Source organism: Mustela erminea, chromosome 7, assembly GCF_009829155.1.
Source record: "Mustela erminea isolate mMusErm1 chromosome 7, mMusErm1.Pri, whole genome shotgun sequence".
NCBI classification, from domain to species: Eukaryota; Metazoa; Chordata; class Mammalia; order Carnivora; family Mustelidae; genus Mustela; species Mustela erminea.
In genome coordinates this window covers 41,327,208-41,349,707 of record NC_045620.1, presented here as the reverse complement: position 1 = coordinate 41,349,707, position 22,500 = coordinate 41,327,208, and the positions used below count along the sequence as shown (strand labels likewise).

At 40.6% G+C, this 22,500-nt stretch overlaps 1 protein-coding gene across 4 annotated transcripts in view; it reads left to right on the top strand.

The window, feature by feature from the left end:
- The window catches only part of KIF16B (kinesin family member 16B), a 277,612-nt gene that overhangs the window by 34,655 nt on the left and 220,457 nt on the right, over nucleotides 1–22,500 (top strand). For all 4 annotated transcript variants that reach the window (XM_032351450.1, XM_032351451.1, XM_032351449.1 and 1 more), the window contains exons 2-10: nucleotides 1,982–2,051; nucleotides 4,293–4,406; nucleotides 10,276–10,392; nucleotides 12,620–12,717; nucleotides 13,487–13,596; nucleotides 16,244–16,386; nucleotides 18,091–18,259; nucleotides 18,442–18,573; nucleotides 19,736–19,911. In XM_032351450.1, the coding sequence (XP_032207341.1) occupies nucleotides 1,982–2,051; nucleotides 4,293–4,406; nucleotides 10,276–10,392; nucleotides 12,620–12,717; nucleotides 13,487–13,596; nucleotides 16,244–16,386; nucleotides 18,091–18,259; nucleotides 18,442–18,573; nucleotides 19,736–19,911 (1,129 nt within the window). The remainder of the gene's footprint in view (nucleotides 1–1,981; nucleotides 2,052–4,292; nucleotides 4,407–10,275; nucleotides 10,393–12,619; nucleotides 12,718–13,486; nucleotides 13,597–16,243; nucleotides 16,387–18,090; nucleotides 18,260–18,441; nucleotides 18,574–19,735; nucleotides 19,912–22,500) is intronic.

The window sequence follows — 22,500 nt, the reverse complement described above, 5'->3', positions numbered from 1 at the left end:
CTGGGGGAGGGGCACTCCTAGGCTCACCCAGGTGGCTGCTGGCTCTCTGCTCTTTGTCTCCAGGTGAGTCTCTGCTGAAGTCTTGCAGTGTGGTACCTGGCTGTCCTCATTGCCAGGACCCTGAGAGACACACATGCAGGACTGCCAGCAAATCAGAAATCTGAATCTTCCTGTAATTGCAACTCGGAAGCATCAGACTATCACTTTGGGGGCCTTAGTGTTGTAGTCATTAGAAGTGAGTTGCTAGATCTAGCCCACTCCCCCAGGGCAAGGGATCACTTAGGGTCTCAGATACCAGGAAGGCAGGGATCACCAGGAGCAGTGTGAGAAGTTGCCTAAGGACAATTTGGACAAACTAACTTTTGATATGGTGGCTTCCTGCTTTCTTGTGTGATGAGATAGTTCAAATATTTGTTTTGAGTCGTCCTCCAGGTAGCCCTGACTCTAAATGGGAATTTAGAGACTATAATTTGGGCATAAGATTCTAGGCCTTTTCAGAGGACAAAGCTAGGGAGTACTTTCTTTTCCTTTTTCAATTTCAGATCAAGTTGATGCTAGTTCCTTTCAGATTCAGGACTACAGAGTTTTTAACTTAACTTCATCCATCTTGTGTTTTATCTCTGTTCATCCAAACCCCTTGGTTCTCAAGGCCACCACAATAATTACTGAGGTTGTCCCATAGTACACAAACAAATTTCTGAATGACAGTGCTTACTTTACTGGCAAAAATCTGATTAGTGAAAGTGCTTTAAGACTTCTTTACAGTTATTTTCCTCCTTGGGCTCTACCCCACTGCATTCCACAGTCAGAGTTCAGCATCTAGTCAAATCTGACATTGTCTCACACCATGTGGTGCCAGAGCCCAGTTAGGTTCACTTGCCTCAGCTTATTTTTGTGTCTTAGGTCCTTTTATTTTAATTTTAATTTTTCTCTTATTTTATTTTTTAACACTACACATACGACCTGCACTTCAGGCTTGGCTTTGCTTTTCTTTCTTTCTTTCTTCCTTCCTTCCTTCCTTCCTTCCTTCCTTCCTTCCTTCCTTCCTTCCTTTCTTTCTTTCTTTTTAACACTGATGTGTTTCAGGTCACTTTAAATAATAATCTTGTTTTATTTTTTGTGTAAATTATTGTGGTCATTCTAGAGATGATCTATAGATCAAGATCCTTTGTAGAAATCTATAGTGTCTGTCTCTGTCTCCTCTACTCCGCTTTCTTCTTTTTCCGTAGTTGGCCTTTTGAAAAATATGTAGGCTGTTGTTTTGTTTTTAAGTAGAAGTGGTAGCATTCTCTGTAGACTTTTCTCCATTTTGCGTTCCCCCCCTTAACAATAGTATATCCTGACTACCACCCCCTAGCAGTATACGGAAACTGTCCTTAGTCCTGTGTCAGTGACAGACCACTCCACTGTGTGGATACGTGTCATTTATTCTCGTGAACTGTACTTCTTAGGAGTTCTGTGGATTTGCAGTTCTGCAGTTTTCCAGGAACTGGAAAGTTTCTGAATGCTTATGGAAAGAAGATGAGGGGAAGGGGCAGTGCCCTGGCTGCTTCTAGAAGCAGTACCTGTTTGTGACCATTCACACCAGTTTTTCTTCTTGGTTCTCACCCTGGGTGAAGGGGAGGTGTCAGTCTTTTTGTAACCAGGTAACGAAAAAAAAAAAAAAAAAGCATGGCTTCTTTCATGAGTCACACAGCCTTCCACAGTTTCTGTCATTTAATTTACACTCCTTTTGGCTCACAGTTAGAAATTCTTCCAGGTTTTGAGAACACACTATTTGTCAGTCTTAAGTTTTTTGATGGTGGCATCTGTTTTGTGTGTCTTTGTGTTTATATTAGTAAGGATTTGGGAGGAGTGGGACCACAGATTGTGCTTCATATGCCATTTAAAAACAAACCCCCATATGTAAAAAGTAAATAAAACAAATGTTTTCCAAACAATCTTTTCTCTCCTAACTAGTACTGAATTATTTGTGTTGCAGGGAAAAGGACTTGGAAGCCAAATTCATTATTCAAATGGAGAAAAGCAAAACAACAATCACAAACTTAAAGGCAAGTAGCAACCTGGCCTTGCCCCGAGCCCCTCCAGTTTGTTTTATTGTCAGAATGATCTGTTGGTAAATGAGACACATCTGCCATTTCCTTTCCCCTCCTTCACTTGCACTTGGCTAGGGATCATCCGTGAAGCAAAAGGGTGATGCTCTGTCTCCTCTTCTATCCCTGGTTTCATCTGACTTCAGTCCTGGTGTGTGAGCTCAAGGGTTTAACCCAGACTCAGCATTGTTATCCTGTATCCTGTGGTAGATCCTTAGCTTGGCGATTGGCTGAATTCTGTGATTCATTAAGTGTTGGCCCTAGATTGGTTTCCATTCTTAATGAAAATAATCATATTTTTTAAACTTTGCAAGAGGAGCTTGTGTTATTATTCAAAACTCAGGGGATGAAAGATTTTTAAAAAATGGATTTTTTTTTTTTTTTTTTTCTGAAAAAGATACTTGAAAAAAACCAGAATTTTCTAGGATGGCATGTTCTTCCTTTTGCATGTTAAATATCCTATTTTTTCCCCCTTTGGTCAGTGAATTTTTTTTAAGGACCATGAATCGTTTTTATTTGGGGGGACGGATAAGAGTGTAAAATTAATAATAATAAATCATGTGCTTTATGGACTCAACCCCTTTGTCCTCCTGTGTTTGTCACTAACTTACAGGTTTGGGTTTCTGAGGCCTGCTGCTCCATGGCCAAGTGCAGATCAATCTCTAATTGGATTTCTGTTAATTTGTGGCTCAAGGGACTGGATGCTTTGAAATCCAGTCTCATAGTAGTGCCACTTGATCTCCAGTGGTAGAAGCTGGGGAACGCTCCTGTCTTCCAACTGGGCTGTGCTCTGGATAATTTGATAGGCTTCCTTTGAAGCCCTGATGTCCCTTTGCCTGAGGCATTCTCTAGTGAACCGTCTGTCTTCTCTGACCACAATCCTCATACCTTCTAGCTCTGTCTGGCCCTACTTGGCTTTCCCTCCTTTGACCTACCATATCTTCCCCCATTTCCGCCAGTCATCACTTGGCTTTTGCCTCCTGTTACTTACATTTGCTTTGCTTTGCTTCATGTATCTGTGCACTCACAGTGCTTTGGTGAAAGCTTAATCCTTAAAAGATTATATTTACCGAAATAGAACAAAGAGACCCTTGGCTCTGGATGCATCTCTTCTTGGTGTGTTATTGAATCTGTTTTCCTTGATTATTCTGTTCCCTTTTGACAAAGTTTTACAAACATTTCCTCATCTGATACAACGAAAACTGATGTCCAAATTTTTAACATTTTAATAATAAGAACCATAGGAATTATTTATTTATAGGATCTGAATTATGTTGGAAAATATGGTGCTCATTAAATTTTTTCAGCGTGTGTCCAGGGAACTTTGTGAAACTTTAGTGGCTTGTGGTGATTTTTAAACATGGTTTTTGGTTCAATTTAGGTATATAGCAAGGTAGACAAGCTACACGGACATGTGCAATAAACTCATTATAGAATAGGTCCTAGGAGAATCTAGTCTGTTAGAAGTGGCAGCAGTTACTTCTGGATATAGTGCCCAAGGGGTAGCTTCATGGAAGAGAGGCATCTGACCTGGAGTTTTCAGTGGGGCTGCCTAACTCCATAACTTTTTTTTTTTTTTAAGATTTTATTTATTTGTTTGACAGAGAGAGAGAGATCACAAGTAGGCAGAGCAGCAGTTAGAGAGAGGGGGAAGCAGGCTCCCTGTTGAGCAGAGAGCCCAATGTAGGGCTCGATCCCAGGACCCTGAGATCATGACCTGAGCTGAAGGCAGAGGCTTGGTCCACTGAACCACCCAGGCACCCCCAAACTGTATAACTTTGAGGGACTCTAGTCACATCACAGTCCATGTGATTAGCACCCCCTAGAGTCCTGCAGACCCCAACTCTGGTGGTTTCAAGTGGAGGGAACAGTAAAAAGTATTGAAGCTAGGGGAAAAATACGAGTCTGGTTGGATTGTTGGGTTTGTATGAGAGAATCATGATAAAAACTCCAGAAAAGTAGCCTTCTGTCATAGCCTAGAGAGCCTGGATTGCTGGAAGGAGTTCAGGATCAATCAGTCGACCGACCTACCTACGTACCTACCCAGGGCATGGTCATGAGGAAGTAAATGCTTTTTAGAGTGTAAATATGAAAAATGGTGATCACTGTATATTTCTAATGAACTTTTCTTTTCTCGAATTGGATAGATCATTTAGCTGTGAGTGCTTTTACACTATTATCATAATCCTTTCCCTGTAGATACCAGAAGGAGGGACTGGGGACTCAGGAAGAGAACGGACCAAGACCTTCACCTATGACTTCTCTTTTTATTCTGCTGATCCTAAAAGTCCAAATTATGTCTCACAGGAGATGGTATGATATTTTCATAATCTTTATTTTGATTTCATTTTGAGAATAACTCTTTAAAACATCTTGCTCATTTTTTGGGAATATAATTTATATAAAATTTGCCTCTGCTAACTTGGCTTTGTTTGTTACGTTGCACCATTTTTATCTTAATTAAGCCTGAGAAGAATTCAGTCCACACAAAGTTGATTTTGTTTTTCACTTCTGAGCATGATGATCATAACCTTTTATTTTTCCCCCAAACTTGGACATGACTACAGTTTTGAAGGTGCTTGGCAAATAAAGCAATTTGGAGGCACCATTTATATATTGCTAAGTCTGGCAGACAAGCCTCTCAGCTCTGAGTCTTGCCACGAGGCAGAGTTTTAGGAGTTGGAGTTCAAACCCAAGTCCCATTTGCTGTGAGTGGATCACTGTAGGATCATTATAGGATTCTAGAAAGAAGGATCCTAGAAGGATCTCTCCTCCCAACCCCCAGACATTTTCTAGAATCTAGACTATAGATGAAGTTTGTGGAAGAAACCTGTGCTATAGGTTTTTATTTTCTAAAATGTGGATGTCATATGGGCATAGAGGAACAGACCCAAAGATCCTTGTGGGAAACCATTGCATGTGAGCAGGGCAAGGGCATGTCCCTGGGACCAGCTGGGCGTTTGAGCAGAGCCAAGTTATGGGGAAGCGCCAGTGAGAGAGGAGGATTATGGGCTTCTTCCTGGCTTGTTCTCAGCTTCTTTAAATATATTGCTTCAGGCCTGATGTCTTATTACTAGGATAAGAATTCCTGTTTTGCCTGCTCTGGGTTATAATCCATGGGGTGGCACCTTAAAGTGGTATTCTTGTCTAGTTGCTTGCAACTTGGTGTGTCCATGTATGAGAAACACCGCCTTGCCTGGTAGGTGTTAAAAATGCAAAATCTTGACTGAACAAATTTCAGACCCACTGAATTTTTAGCAGGTTCCCGGGTCATTTGCACACACCTCGACATTGGACAAGTACAGTGGGCTAGGAAATAGTTTGTGGAAGTGATTGGCTTTACTGAAGCAATGTAAATGCTGGTGTTAAGATGTAGACAACTTAGAGGAATTGTTCAAAGGAGATGGTGGAGTGACTGTATCCAGAACATGTGGATTCAGTGTCAGGGCAAAATAGAAAGGATGACAGCAATAAGAATGAGAGCCACAAAGAGGGAGAGTTGCCTGGTATGAAAGAAGGACCAGCCATTAGTGTTGCCTGAGTTTGCTTTGGAGTTTACAGCTGTGCTCGGCACTCACATACCCTGTCTCCCTTGATTCTCACAAGACCAGATTTAACTTTAGCTCTCTGTTTTTCTTTGTCAAAGAGACTCAGTGAGCTTAAATAACTCGCTCAAGCTCATAGATCTAATCAACTTAATAGTAGCAGAGTTGGGGTCCTGGGGCTGAGGTGTAGGTCAGTGGAGATGCCACTGGAAGGTCTTTAGGACATAAGAGTAAAGGGTTGGTTTGTTCTAAATGATAGCTAGGACAGCCCTGTTGATGAATAAATGGATAAGTGAGTAGTGTTAAAAACCAAAATTCAGTCAAGTAAATTTAAAGATCTAATTGGCTTTTATTCATCGATTCATGAGTCCTACAGCATCCCATCCAGCAAGGAGGAAGGAGCTTCAATGAGCTGTACCAAATGGAAGGATTTTATAGGCAGAAACAGGGCCAGAAAAGTAGCAAAGGAGAAGAAAGGATTGGTTTTGGCAAGATCATCTTCCCCCCCAGGGGAAGAGTAGAGGGTGTTAGTAGGTGGATCACCTCATCTTCCTTTGGGGGATTGAGAGGGCCCATGTGACAAATTACTGCATTGGTGCTGACCAGAAAATTCCTGATGGACCAGTTAAGACTACATATCCGGGGGAGGTTGAAATTGCAATTAGGTCAGGTGTTGAACCCCGGTTTTTGACGTGGCCTAGTCACACAATAATAATAAGTAACTCTATTTTGGGCTTGTGGTTTTCTTTTTTAACAGCGGTGCAGAAGACTTTGCTGTTGAAGTAGCTGATTAATCAGCATTGGTAGCTAAGAGCGTGGTGAGGAATAGAATGTTACAGGTACTGGAATCCAGATTTTGGCTTTAATAGTGGAATAGGAATGAGGTGGCTGGTGTGAGGGATTTTGTTAAGGGAAAAGCCAGTTCATTCTATAGTCTTCAGGCTGTCTTCCACAGAGGACGGATGAAGAGCTGTGAAGTTTCCACTTCTAATTTACCCATTGAGCGGCTGGATTTTCCTCGTTATTTAACTTGAGTTGGAGGCCTTTTGGGAAAGGAGGGCTGTGTGGAGGGAAAGTCCACAGTGGGAGCAACAAGAGCGGTGTGTGACAGCAGGGCCTGGCACACTGGAGATGCTCAGTAAGCATTTGCTGACTGACAGAACTCGTTTACAGATGGTGGTTAATTTACAGGAACAGATGACATTTCCTGGTTCTACAAGAGTCAAGATCAGGGAAGCAGGAACAAGTTTAGCTTTTTTGGAAATTAAAAATAAATGCTCTGGGTTTAAAAATAGTTTTTGTTTGTGAAAACCTTCTAACTGATAGGGATAATTTCCATGCTTCAGGTGGATGCGTAGTAGCGTCTCTTCTCAGGTGTTTTGGGTTTTTCGACTTTATTTATATGGTTATAGATGAATAACCTGACATTGTTCCATTAAATTACAAAACTAAAAAAGTAGGAGATGTGTTAGTAATTACTACTTTCTAGCAGGATCACATGTTAATAAAATCAGCATAGATACAGAAAAATACCTGTTTTTTTTTTTTTAAACACTATTAGACAGATGGGTCATTTTCCCTCACCCCTAATGTTAAAAAGAGCTTCAGTTTTGACTATTGATTAAAGTTTTCATGCTGCCTCATCTGGCACAGGATTTCAGCTGTTAGGTCGTATCCCAGCTATTGATAGGGGAAGATGCAAGCTTAGCATGATGGTCGGTTGTCTTCTCCTTCTCATCTGAGTATCAAGGCATGTTGAGAAAATGTATCATGCCTGTTACTATAGTTCAACTCAAGTTTCCTTTACCATTAAACGAATACCAAATAAGAAGACCAGCAATATTTCTTACAAATTAATTTTAGATGTAGAAAAAAAATCACTGCGTGATTTAAGTCTATACTCACATAAATTAAAGACCATTAAATAAGGTCTAATTTTCCTCATGGTTCTTCAAAACTCCAAAGGGAGGCTTTGATCTCACACAGCCTGTTCCTTGATTCAACCCTGGAGTAACTTGAAACCTACAATCTCCTGGTTGACAAGCTGTATGGGTGAGTCTTTTGTTTTAACAGTGCCCTCTTGTGGGCAGTTTCCCTCAAGTGAGGCCCTGTGATGCCTTGAATGACCTGGAAATCAGCTTGAAAATCTGTGCTGAGGCAAGTAGCAAGGGGAATTTTGGGTCACCTGGCCAGGTGAGGATCTCAGCAGGGTTTCTGATGCCAGTGGGGGAAGGCAGGTCGTAGGTCTCACAAAGCAGCCCTTCCCTCCCCACCTTGCTTTGACTGGGGATGCTAAACAAGTCCTTCCTGGGAGCCGCAGTGGGGTAGCCTGTTTTCCTTGCCAAGAACCCTGAAGATGTGGGCAGTGTCTTGCTGCTTCTCTGGGTCCTGAGGCAACTTTGGGTGGGTTACTGAAGCTGAGACTGAGCCTGGCCTGGGTCTCAGCATCTCCAGACCTGCATATTCTAGGCCTGTTTTGCAGTAATGTCTAGCATGTCCCCCCACCCCCTACTTCCACACACTCTGGGCCCCCAAGTCTCTCAGAGAACTCAAGCTGAATCAGCTTCCTGGAAAATAGGTTATACTAAAATGGTGGGTGGGATTTTAACCCCGGGAAAGTGTTTTACTTTGAAAAGTTTTGGGTTTGATTTAAATATATTTTCTATGACTTTGCTTTAGCCTCAGGCAAAGGTATTATAGAAGATCCTTCTCTTATTCTTTGGGAAGTTTATGTAAGGCTGTTCTTCCTATCCAGTGGCATCCTGTGACATGGTAAAAATGATAGATAGCTTTTACCGTTTGTATAATCAGAATTGATGAAAAATTTAGAGTTTCTCCTCATATTTCATATACAGTGCTGAAAACTAACCTTGGATGGGTGGTCTCCCTGGGATTCTGGGCTACTTTTTCACAGTTTATGGGAGGAGGTCCTTTCAGGGAGGGCTGGGGCTTTGTGGCTGATGTCAAGGATGTGAGAAGAGGCCACATAGTGATAAAGTCTTTAGAAGCAGAGTTTTGGGGGTCAAAAGTGCCCAGGTGTAAATCCCAACTCTGCCACTCACTGTATATGCTCACTCATCTGACTTTTCCCCCTGAAGTGGGACCTAAGTGATGCTACCCATCTAGTAGAATTTTATGAGGACTAGTATGTGAACACAGTGTGATCTGCTGTCATTGTTGAGAGTTGAGTAAGTCAGGCAGAATTTGAGAGTAGGACTAGAAAACAGCCTCTCTTAAAGCTGAAATGGATACAAATGAACAGCATGAATGAGACCGGTCATTTTGGAAGTGACTTCATTGAAAGGATAGTTTGTAAATCTTTGACCAAGAAACTGAGAAAACAAAGTCCAAGCAAGATGGCGGCAAGACGGTGCCTGAAGAAAGCCAAAGTCTGGTTGGCTGTGCTATTATTTTGTCCTTGGATGCCAGGCTGTATTATTAACAGGGATGGTTTACGTGGAGCTGAGATCCAGAGGACTGGTGTTCATTGGCGCTATCTAGTGGGTGGCTGGAGGGCTTATTAGCTCCTGCAGGAGAGATCCTGGGTTTCAAGTTTATCTAATCCAGCATCACTCACAGAGACTGAACACTCCTGAGGGGTTGATGAGGCTCCCAGCTGGACTGTGGTGACCCCACAACATAGTGCCTCACCTGTTCCTGGCTCTGACAAGAACCTAATCATGCTGCCTCATGATGTTTCTTCAGCTGCTGACACGCCTCGTTTTTGAAGCAGGGAGGTGTTTTATGTGGCCTTAGTGTGCCTATTGGTCCGAGAAGACAGGAGGCAGCTTGAAGGCTTGTGGGGTTTGGAAAAAGTTCTGGTTGGTTCCCTTCCCAACTCTGTGTACCTAGGATGGCCACACATCTCCACTGGCCTCATTTACATCAGCTGTCTGGGTGAAGTATTTGTCCTTCACACTCTCTCATTCCCCAGAGTATCCCTCTTCAGTTACGTGGTGTGACAGCCATGGACTCAGACCATTGTAGGTGCAACCCCAGGGCCCCATGCAGCTCATCTCCCTGCCCTCTCCAACCTGGGCAAACCTTCAAATAGGAAGAAGCATCTGGCCTCTGACACAGGGGAGTCCGACCATCCCAGCCTCATTCACACCCGCTCACCCCTCAGCTCTCAGACAACCTTCTGAGACTGATTCTGATGGATAGCTGGGCCCTTAAATGACGGCCTTGATTTGGCATGGTTTGAGCAGTAACTTCTGGCAGCTGTGATTTTCAGGTTTTGAGTATTTAGTTTCTGGAAGCTCTGATAGAATGAGTAACTCCATAAGTTTATTTAATTCTGAAATGGTAAATCATCATGCTTTAAAAATCATCTTTGCTTCTTAGACATGATTGTCACTTGGCCTTGTTTACACTTTTTTTATTTCAGGAATTTTTTGTTAAGTAGGGTAAAGGATGGGGTTGCTTTTTGCTTCCTTAAAAAGTTTCCTTTTGATTAAAAACTGGGGTGTATACATATTCTGTTAATAGTTCTGTGATGATTTATTTATGTGGCGTAATCCTTATAAGACGAAAGTAGCGTTCAAGAATATTGTCAACATTGAAGGGGCTTTTTATTAAAAATCCATGGTAATTGTGTCTTTTGTGTGTGTGTGTATCTGTGTTTTTTCTGCTTTCAGATTTTCAAAACCCTCGGCACAGATGTCGTGAAGTCTGCATTTGAAGGTTATAATGCTTGTGTCTTTGCATATGGGCAAACTGGATCGGGAAAGTCATACACTATGATGGGAAATTCTGTACGTTGTTTTACACTGTGGGAAGAAAATTTCTCATTATCTCTCTTTGGACTGATAGAATTATCTCTTTTATCTACTTGGTCTGTACTAACTTGCTTTTCATGTTCTGATCATTCTTTAGCAATAAGATAAAACTCAGTAATAAGTTGGACTAAATTTCCTTTGAGAGATTTTAAATTAGAAATAGTTTTAAGCTTATAAGCATGAATAATGGATGCAAGTCTCAGTTCGTTTTCTGTTTTTAAAGGCTTTATAATCTTATCAAAAAAGTATGCTGGGCCCATAAGTAATTTATTCTTTTTTTCTGCCAACACAACAGTTTGAATAAAATTACTGAACTCCGTTCTTTTTAAAATTATTCAAAACATATTTTCCTCAAGAGAAATGTTAAAAAAAATATCTCTGGTGGAAAGGCACTACATAACCTCAGCATATACATAAAAAGAGACTTACGCTGTTTACATAGAGTCTATATAGTTGTGGAGTATGTGGGGTTTAGTAGTTATGCTATATAAACCTAACAGACATTAAAGTTATATTTGCCCCAAAATACGGAGGAGTAAAAACTAGACATTATTGCAGGTACTTTTATCTCGTTCCGTGTTTTCTCCAGATCTAGATAGTGCTGGTGTGTTTTATTTATATCATAGTGAAAGCTCTCCTCATTGCCTGTCAGACCTATGACCTCTTCTAGCTGTGGAGGTTCCAGCCGGGAATCAAAGGGCTTCCTGCTGGCAGGCACAGTGGGTCTTAAATGCCAGAGGTTTGGTGGTTTACAGAAGTTGTGGTAGTGCATTTTTAAAAAAAGATGTTATTTTTATCTATTTGAGAGAGAACGAGCAGGGTGAGGGGCAGAGGGAGGAAGAGAAGCAGACTCCTCGCTGAGCAGGGAAACCAGATGTGGGGCTCGATCCTGGGACCCCGGGATCATGACCTGAGCCAAAGGCAGATGCTTAACCAACTGAGCCACCCAGGCACCCCAGAATTGTAGTAGTGCATTAAAGGAGGGTGGGTCTTTCCAGATGGAAACATTTGAGTGCCTATGAGCTGGCTTTTAAATTCAGGCTTTTCCTTCACAGGAGAAATAGATAAATGCTGTGCTGTGAATCCTCAGTGCTGAACAGCATGGAAGAATACATGGGAGAGCAAGCCGTTAGTTTCAGGAGTTTCACATTTCTTTTTATCATTACTTTTCCCTTCCTAGTTTCCCACTGTGGCTTTGCAAAAAAAAAGCCTTCTCTAAAAATGAAATTTGCATGTTGATCTGCTAGTAGCTCTTTTACATTAAGTTAAACATTCTTAAAGCACTCCCAAATCACACCTGTTTTTCTCTGACCTTAAAGTTAGTTGAGCACTGTTTGGGTCTTCCTTTTTTATTTTGTTTTTTTAAAGGCACAACAACATAAAAAAAAAATGACAAAACACCCTATTTTCCATGGTAAGAATTGGTACCAACTTAATGGTGTAAGGGAAAAAAGTTCTCTTAATGCTGTGATGGTGTTTTTTGTTTGGGGGAGGGTGGCATGTTGGGTGAAGGTAGGGAGGGTCTTCGGAAGGAAACATGAAGCTCTGAAGTTTTGGTTTCCTAGCAAGAACACTTGGCCTCATCTTTAACATCGTTCTGGGTTCATCAGCTTGTCAGTGCCAGCTGACCCACGAATACTCCTGAAGATGCCCACGTCACAGAAGTCACATGACGTATTAAACTCTGTCTTGGAAGTCCGGAGTTGGGATCAGTGCATCAGGAGAGGGATAGGATACATGTTTTAATTTGGTCCTGTCACCTAAGGGTTAAGAAGATTACCAGCAACTTTGAGTGCTTACCAAGGTCTCATTGGTGTTTTTCTTTTCTGCTCAATGTATATTTCACCTTTGGTCATTTAACCCGATCAGATTTTCCACATTTATTCTATAGCTGTAGACCACCTTGTTGGAAAGTTTAAGGAATAGATCTATGTTTTCAAGTCAGGATTTAACTGATTGAGAGCTGATAACTGTATATTACTCTAGACCTAGCATGTACAAGTTAGAAAGCTCTGTCCTCTCATTTCAGAGACTAGGAAGCAGTCCTGAGGGGGTAAATGGTGTATTTGGGGCCCTGCGGTGGTAGGCCTGGGGTTGACGTGCAGGTCCCTTGAGTCTAAACCCACTCTGGCAAATTGCAGATTCAGCCATCAGTTGCTTTTATTTCAAGTGACAGCTGTGGCGTTCTTCCTTCCCACTGCAGGGTGATTCTGGCTTAATACCTCGGATCTGTGAAGGGCTCTTCAGTCAGATAAATGAAACCACCAGATGGGATGAAGCGTCTTTTCGAACGGAAGTCAGGTAGGGCCCGTGGGCTGAGTAACTGTGTGTGTGAGCTTGGTTGGAGTTTCTTCCCAGGCACGAGGAGTAGATAAAGGATAAAGCCTTTGGATTCCTGAAGGCAGGAAGCATTTTCCCCTCCTATACTATCACAGCTAGAAGCAAAGCTTAAAATATGTCTGTTTTCAGTGACTTTCTTGGGTGCAGTTTGGATTAGGATTTGGGGAGGCTAGCAGAAGTAATCCTGCTTGGTCAGAAACTCTGACATAGGATGTTTATCGCAAATAGAATGAGTTTTATGACTTTTAAGTGTGTACCCCGTTCACTTGCCTTCTTCTGTTATCTGAATAAAGTTTGTTTTATTCTTTGTGTTTGTAGGATCACTGTCCAGCTAATCTTTAAATAAATCTGGATGGTTGAGGTGTTTTGTTTTTTTTTTTCTCCTTGAAATTAAAACTTGGTGGGGAGCCAGTCTTCTCTTTGGTTTTGATGACAGACATAGCAATTGGGGGTCCTTATGGCTGCCTGACCTCTCAGTGGCTGTGTGGCCTTGGACAAGTTGTTTAAAAAAACCTCTGAACCTCTATAACCTCATCTGTAAAATGGGATAATAGTAGTACTTGCCTCTGGGCTGTCATATGGATTAAATGAAAAAATCCACTTACTGTACTAAGCCTAGTACCTGATAAATAGCCATACCCATGAATATATGTTGCTGCTGTTATTGTTTTGTTGTTATATTAATGTCTGAAATCATTTTACTGAGTTCAGTCCTATTTAAAATTTTTAGTTACTTGGAAATTTATAATGAACGTGTGAGAGATCTACTTAGGCGGAAGTCATCCAAAACCTTCAATCTAAGAGTCCGAGAGCATCCAAAAGAAGGACCGTATGTTGAGGGTAAGAGTGAACACAGCTTTGTTCTTCTTGAGAATTTGTGTAAAAACAATAGTTTCAGGGGAAAAACACAAGATAATGGTGAGATGTGAAAAGTTTCTTTATCTTTGGCATTTTATTCTAGTAAAACTGACATGCTGTCACTACAGCTGTCATTAGTGTCATTAGTGTGAATTTATACTTCCCTGGCCAGTCACTGATTTCGTGGACTCGCCAGTAGATTTCCTCTGGCTCTCAGGAGAAGAACTCTCTGGAAATTTGTTTTCCAGTGTTCTCAGGCAGCATACGCAGCCCTACAAGCTGTCTCTTCACGTGGCCTTGTGTCTCAGTGCTATGTTTTTACTGACCTTAAAGGTAACTTAGGAACATAACAAGATTCTAAGACTTCTTACCTTAATGGAAGAGCACTAACAGAGTTTCCTGTGCTGTGGTCCTCAGCATCTGTGTTGTGATAACACTGGCTGTGTTATAAGAAATGCTGGGCCAAGGGCTGGTCCTTGCTAAGTATTCACACATATAGGCTAGGTTTAAGGCTGTCTTGATAAATGCAGCTACTCAGCTGACTTGCAGAGGTGGTGTGGCTGACCATAGGAATCACACCCAGAAAGGTGGTTTCCTCTGGTTCTTGTCCTTCATCTGTGTCTCGTTGGAGACAGGGCTAAGAACTGGTCCTGGGCTTAAAAAGGTGTTCCTCGTTTGGTTGTCTTTTTCACCTAGTGATACCAAGTGTACTGACAGGACTCCATCGGCATTTTATTAAATTTCCAATTGAAATTTTGCATTTTATGCCCAAAGTAAGTTGTGTAACTAGGCGTTTGTTTTGTGGAGCGTGGAATAGCTATTATTGTTAATAGCTTTTAGGCAAACTGTGCCTTCATGCTTCCCTTTAATTGTCTTATCAGATGCTAAAACATATTATAAAGCTGGTTTATGAAAAGACAGAATAATCAAACAGGGGAAAACATCCAGAATCTGATGTAGAGACTTAGGGGGATGTAGTTTCTAATAAATCTGATATTCAAACATTGGAGGAATATTGGTTGTTAAGCTGCCTGGGAGGGGGAAAAAAAAGAGTAAATTGGTACCATACTCCATTTCTATACCAGGAGAAATGGCAAATGGAACAAAGATTTTAATGTCAGAAGTGACATAGTAAAATGAGTATAAGGAACTATGGGTTAACTATTTTTCCAGAAATCTGGAGAAGGGAAGTCCTTTAAAAAATTTCACTTAAAACTCAGAAACCAAAACCAAAACAAAACAACTCAGAAAACCATGAAATAAGAGTATTAAATTTGAAATGGTAAAATAATAAGACTTGGCAGAAACACCATCAGCAAAGTGAAAGGACAACTTACAAATTGGGGAAAATCTTTTCAATCAAAGTTTCAGACAGAGGACTAATTTCCCTAATCTATAAAGAGATCCTATAACTAACTAACAGCAGAGTCAACAGCCAAGTAGAAAAATGAACACAGGATATGGATAGACTGTTTACAGAAATGGAAATGCAGGTGGTTTTTAAATGGAGGGAATAATGCTCAGCTTCACTCATACTCAGAGAAAAACAGAACAAAACAAAACAGTCTTCAAGATAACATTTATTACCTATCCCTCGTAAGTAAGCCTGATAAGACAGTGTTGGGAGACGGGCAGTCTCATATGTTGCTACTGCTGGGTGTAAATTGCCTTCTGTGGATGACAATTTTGCAATATCCATCAAAATTTCAAACGTGCTTGGATCTAGCACTTTGGCCCTTAAGAATTTACTCTGCAGAAATATTCACACATATTTGAAAAGACTTTTGTACGAGATTATTTGTAGTAGTGTTACTTGTAATTGGAAACAAAATGTAAACAACCATCTATGGTCTCAACAGGAGACTGGTTAAATTGGGTATGGTACCTGCATACAGGTGTATGCTCTTCAGCCATATAAATGAGTTGAGGAATCATCTTAACTGATAGAGAATATTCTTCAGTTATTATGACATAGAAGCAAGCAGGATGCAAAACAATGCTTATGGTATGCTGCCATGTTTGAAAGGGGCAAGAAGATGGTTTTATGTGTATGTATGGGTTATTTCTAGAAGGGTATGGATAAACTAATAACACTGGGTTACCTGACAGAAGGGAAGTGTGGAGCGAACTTAGGATAGGGGTCAGCGAGACCCTTTACATAGTATACCTTTTGTAGGCTTCGATTTTAGAACCATATGAATGTTCCCCAGAAAAGAATAAAAAATGTTTTTAAAGAATTTAGAAGATGCTCTCTGGTTTGGCATGAAGGTAGTGTTTGTATTTACCTTGCTCTGACTGGTGCTCATGAGGTTAATGATAATAGCCAATACTTACCATACAGGTACGCGTTATTAGAGGCAACTGAGCTCAGTGAGGTTAATTGACTCACACGTAACCATGTAAGTCCACTAGTGGGTGGCAGATTGGGCTTTGATCCTGGACGGTCCCAGCCCTTGGGTCCGTGTTACAAACTCCCACAGCGTAGAACAAGTGAGATCTCTGAACAGGTCAACGGATCTGTTCAGCCATGTGTTCTGTCAGAGAGGTAAATTTCTTACTCTGTTTATTAGAGATTAGGCAGATTTCCTCAGCCCCCCCTTCCACACTTGTTTCTTTCCCTCTTCTCCAGATTTATCTAAACATTTAGTACAGAATTACGGTGATGTGGAAGAACTAATGGATGCGGGAAATACCAATCGAACCACAGCAGCGACCGGGATGAACGACGTCAGTAGCAGATCTCATGCCATCTTCACCATCAAGTTCACTCAGGTGAGGGCAGCTGCGGGGCCGGCTGGCTCCGTCCCCGAGGTCTTTACCAGGTGATTAGCACCAGCTGAGGACCGATCATTGTTGAACCAGGAGCAGCAGCAGGCAAAGGTGACTGCCTGTCATCTCCTTGTTAATTAGAGTCGAACATGTGCTGTGTGCAGAGTCTCTCTGTGGTTACAGTCACAGTCGTTTGAAATGTCCAGATGTGTACCCTTAAGAAATACTTAGCAGGCTTCTACCCTGCTCTAGACATTAAAAAAACTTGCTTTGTGCATAATTAAGCCAAAGTTTACATTGTTCCGAGCTCTGTGGGAGGTAATAGATTGCCAAGTCAGGCCAGCTGGGGGTCAAGGTGAGTAACTCATTGTGGTACATTATCGCTCCATGGCACTCACCCCCCAATGTTGAGTAGGATTATAAGAACGATATTAAAGGGCAACTGACATTTTTAAGTATTGATGTAAGAACTCATTTTGATCAGGAGGTGGGGAGCATTTTGAATATGTGTGGAAATTATTGAGGGTAACTATTTTAAGACCTAGGCCAGTAGAACAGATGAATGCAAATGTGTACAGAGGGTCCTCGGGGCTTCCACATGTGTTAGGAGTTCGGGGATGTCCTGACCTATATTAACCATTGAACATATCAGATACAAAAAGATAGTGCTTAATTAAGGAGGGGATCACAGAGCAAAGAAAATAAACAAAAAAATTCTCAAAGGTCAATCAGAACAAATCCCTTCACATCTTTACCTTTAGTTAGATCTTTGTTTTGTTTTTTAAAGATTTTAAAAAGATTCTGTTTTTGTTTTTTAAAGATTGTTTTATGTATTTGACAGGGGCGGGGGCAGGGAGGGAGGAATGGGAGAAGCAGGTTCCCCGCTGAGCAGGGAGCCCTGTGTGGGGGCCTGATCCCAAACCCCTGGGATCATGACCTGAGCCAAAGGCAACGCTTAACCCACTGAGACATGCAGGTGCCCAGGTCTTTGCCTTTTGATTTGCTGTAGTTGATTGGATTTTCTCCTTTCTGGTTAATGTAGATTAGGTTGTGCCATCCCTAGTTTGTAAAAGGCTTACATTTCTATCAAACTATATTAATTTCTTTTTGTCATTTTGGTTTAGACTGTTAAATGTAGGTTAAAAGTCTTAGGGAGCATAAAATTTTGGTAGAACTCAGAATTAAAGAATACATTATTTAAGGTTTTTAGTTTTTTATAATTTGTGAAACAAGTTTTAACATTGAATAATCACCAAATTATCTTTTACATAACTGTCTACATTTATCCCATTTTGGAGAGCCCTTGTGCTTGGAATGTGGAAGATTCTAGATGAGAACAAAACTAGTTGTTTACTTCTTTTTTCTTTGCGAGTGCCCTCAGTGACTTGCGTCCTGTTCTGCCACAGTCAGACTCAATAGGCTTTGTTGGGAACGACCGAGTGATTGCAGTAATGGAACAGTTCTTCAGAAAGTTTAAGAATGACATATGGTAGACTTGTGTTGTATTCAGTTTCATCTGGAAGTTTCTGTAATCAGTGAGAAGGCCTATGAAATAACAAGATTAAAAAAAAACAAAAATGCAAAAAACGAAAAACAACCCTACCCTGAGAGATCACAGTGAGGAGTGGAAAATAATTAGGATTTGTATCACAAACAACATCAGTGCTCTTTACATCCCTTCAATTTTGCTTTTATGTTTTGCTGCAGGCAAAATTTGATTCTGAAATGCCGTGTGAAACCGTGAGTAAGATCCACCTAGTCGATCTTGCTGGAAGTGAGCGCGCAGACGCCACTGGTGCCACTGGGGTCAGACTGAAGGAAGGGGGGAATATTAACAAATCCCTCGTGACTCTGGGAAATGTCATTTCTGCCTTAGGTGGGTTTTTGCTCGTCCCCTGCTGCCTCTTACTCGTCGCCATACTGTATTAGCATAAAGCAATTATGTTTAATGTTTGTGTTACAGAGCGAGTTTATAGCCTTAAGGTTTTTTGAAGCCAAATTAGAGCGAAAAACATCACTAGGTTTTTTTTTTTCTTTTTCTCTTTTTCTTCTGTGCAGCCGACTTATCTCAGGACGCGGCAAACCCTCTTGTGAAGAAGAAGCAAGTTTTTGTGCCTTACAGGGATTCTGTTTTGACTTGGTTGTTGAAAGACAGTCTTGGTGGGAACTCTAAAACCATCATGATCGCCAGTAAGGATTCCAGGTTCTTTTCCTCAGCATATAGTGTTTTATATGAACTAACTGTCGATGTTTAAGTTTCAAGTGTCTCACTGGGAAATAGTACCTTTTTTAAAATTTTAAAAACAATAATTTTTCTTTCTTGAAGAAAGTCACTGTGATCCCATCTACAATATCCTATTAGTAACTCTCCTTCCCATTTACTAGTTAGATAAACTTGCCGTGTGTTGTGCAAGCTGGGATACTATGTGCAGAATGGCTCTCACCCTGTCTTTGCTCAAACTATGGGATTGAAGCTTTTCACTTCATGAGCTCACAGGAGAAAATCAGTATGGGAACATAAAGTGAAAATAACCCAACTTTTGTTTTTCTGTTCTGAAGCAGTACATGTAGAATTTAAATGAGGAATCGAGAGGCAAAACAACAAGGTACATAAATAATGGTAGCAGTTCTAGATGTTGCTGCTGCATTATCACTAACTGGAAGAAATGTAGTAGAAAGGAAAAATGGGCAAAGAGGAGACAGATGCCAGGGGGAGCTCAGAAACTTTTAACTCCACTTTTGCTTGCCCCTACTCCTCTTCCCTTCCTATGTTTGCATCTCTGTCACTCCCCAGGCCTTGTATAAATGCTGGAGCAAAGGGCTCTGTCTTGGGTGTGTACCCTGGGTACAACTATCTAGTTTCCCGAGCCCTACAGGCTGTGGTGAGGGAGAGGGCAGTTCACCAAACTTTAAGAAGAGAAGAATACACTGACCTACTGTCTGTTTGAAAAATGATCATGCTCTAGACTTTTACAGATGGTAGCCTTCGCCAAAACCTTTAAAAGTATTTTAATTTCTATGTAATACTGAGATGTACAGGTAGTCTTGAAATCATCTTCCTGTGTCTTCAACAGAGAAACTCCTTGAAGCACAGAGGAGTATATCTCGTTTTAGAGTTGGTTGGATAGCTGGCTGATTCTAGACTTAAGGGGAGCAAAATGACATTTAATTTGGTATAGTGAGCACCTTTCCTATAAATCTTAGATAATTTTTAATATTCATTACTGTGGCAATGAATATTTAGTCTATCCAATGACCTGGGGTTAATCTGACTTTTAAATTACGAACCAACTTTGTGTTAAATGAAACACGGAGTGCTGGATAAATTATTTTTTGAATTCATTTTTCACAGCCATTTCACCTGCTGATGTCAATTACGGAGAAACCCTAAGTACTCTTCGCTATGCAAATAGAGCCAAAAACATCATCAACAAGCCTACTATTAATGAGGACGCCAACGTCAAACTCATCCGTGAGCTGCGTGCCGAAATAGCCAGACTGAAAACGCTGCTTGCTCAAGGGAATCAGGTTGGGTTTTTCTGAGATTTATGGATAATTTTCTTTGAGTAATGACATCTATTTCTAGATCTTAATGAGACAATTATCTCACTCGTTGTATTGATTTGAGTAAATAAGTGCTAAGTAAAGCTTTGAATGAGTTAGCCAGTCTCTCCTTTACATTACCCTCCCATTGGCCTTTGCATTCATTATGGGCTCTGTGTGGAAGATTTTATCCACTAAACCTGAAATGATTAACTATCTAATAGTTATCAATTATGGATGGAAATTTAGCATGCAATAGGATTAGCAGCATAATCTCCATTAGTGGAAGGAAATTGAGGTGCTTGGAGTAATACTTAAAATTCTACCCATGCATTTTATGACTTGAAAATGTATTTTAACAGAATGAAAGACTTGTTTGAGGACCTTTCTGAATCTGTTTTGTATTGCCCATTACAGGGGTGGTTATGGTGTTACGGTGACATGTGTGACAAGCCTGTGGCTGGCTGAGATGTTGTCCCTGAGGCCTCAATTGATTGTCAAAATGGCCTTACTTCAGGATCTTTTGGGGTTCTAATGAAGGGGCTTTGTCCTTTGATTTTTTTTCACAATGAACTTGCTAACTTATATAGTATACACACAGAGTTACATTTTGAGATGAGTAGCGTGAATTAGGTTCTGATTGGTTTTAGATGCTGTTGTGAAGAAAGGCCACCCTTGAAAGAAGACCAGGGATAGCTTTTTAAAATATTCAACTTAGAGTCAAGTTAGAAATAAACAAAGAATCGTTTCTTCTCATTTTCTTAACCCACATATGGATGCCTTAAGTGTATCATTAAAAAAATGCTTTTCTTTAAATGCAGAGTGCTCTCTCTAGAACAGCTTTTCATTTAGGAATATATGGCCCTTGAAGCCCTTGACATAGTACAAGTGGTTTGGCCCCTGAAACCATCACCAGGATGAAAACCTCATTGAGTTTCCTGTGTCCTGAAATATACCTGGTGGTTCTTTCCCGTAAGATGGCAGATGACAGTTGAATAGGAATTGTTCATTGCACTTAGAAATATCTCCACGTATATTTTATGTTTTGACGTGGACCTTTCCTGTGTGTGAAAGGCAGTTGCCAGAGTGAATGACCCAGATGTATGTGATGCTGTCAGGATCCTCTAACTTGTGACATGATAGTTGCTTTAATTTGCACACCATGTTATTGGGATCTTGTTTTCAGTGTTATTAAAACATTACCTATCTGAGGTGAACATTTAGGGGTGATGTGATAGGATCACCCAAACTATTATCTGTGAGGGAAAGTATTTGGAAAATTCTTGATGCAACTGGTACTCAGTAGTTTACTGAGTTACGGGAATGAAGGAAAAAAAAAGGAAGAACAGCCTTTTTAAATTAAACTGAGGAAATCCTTGAAGGGAGCCTTATCATATGGGCAGAAAACTTTAAGTTATTAAAACTTTACATATTCTATCTGAGGAATGTCTTCAGAAGTATTGTATGTGCCAGTGGCCTTTTCTTTCATGACCAATGGCCGCGGTATAATTAAAGGAGAATTTTTGTTGCTGTAGTTTTGAGGGTGAAGATGGAAGAGACAGTTAAGTCTATTTTAGAATGCATTGAAGATAAAATTCTTTGTTAAACTTAATACATTATAGTAAAAACAGGAATCCCAATTTAAAATAATTTATTACACTATGAAACTAGAAATTGTTGTGAGACAATACAGGCTTATCCTAAATTAATTAAATTTGTGATGCTCAATAAAATAAGCAGGTGTTCTTAAGTGCCCATTAAAAAAATCTCTATAATTTTTTCTGATGACATTGCTCTATTCTGGTGATATTCCAGATGCTTCCATGGTTCACTGAATATTCACATCAAAGTTCCATTATTTGCTTACGGACAGCTAAATAAAAATCAGCTCCTCCTTTTAATAAGTTTATGTATTTGCCAGTGCCCAGGGTCATGTGCATCAGAGTTTCAAAAGTATAACCTAAATAAAGCACAAGAATCAAACATGTATTTGCTTCTCCTACTACACAGGTAGAGATATACAGATATATATGTAGTGGTTTGTATATGCATACATATATAGGAGCTCTTTATTGAAGAATTGTGTATGTACAGGGAAATTACATATTATAAGTATCCAGATCACAGTGAATTTTCGCAAGCTGAATCTGCCGTCTAACCTGCACCCATATGAAGGAACAGAACTTACCAGGACTCTGGAAGACCCCCTTGATGTCCCTCTTCCGGGTGCTACCTGCCATTTTCTTCAAGAGTAACCATTACCCCGACTTCTGAGGGTGTGGATTAGGTTTTACGGTCGCCTGTTTTTTTTATATAAATGGAATCATGCAGTATATACTCCTTTGATCTCTCTTCCATTCCGTGTTGTGTTTGTGAGATTGATCATATTGTTGCCCGTAATTGTGGATTGTTCATTGTCCCTTGTATGCTGAATTCCATTAGACACCTGTGTCCCAGCTCATTTCTCCCTTCTAATTCTGATGGACATTTGGGGAGTTTCCTTTCTGGGGCTGTTAGTGCTGCTATTGAGTCTCTTCTCCATGTCTTTTAGTGAAGGTACAGATGCATTTTGAC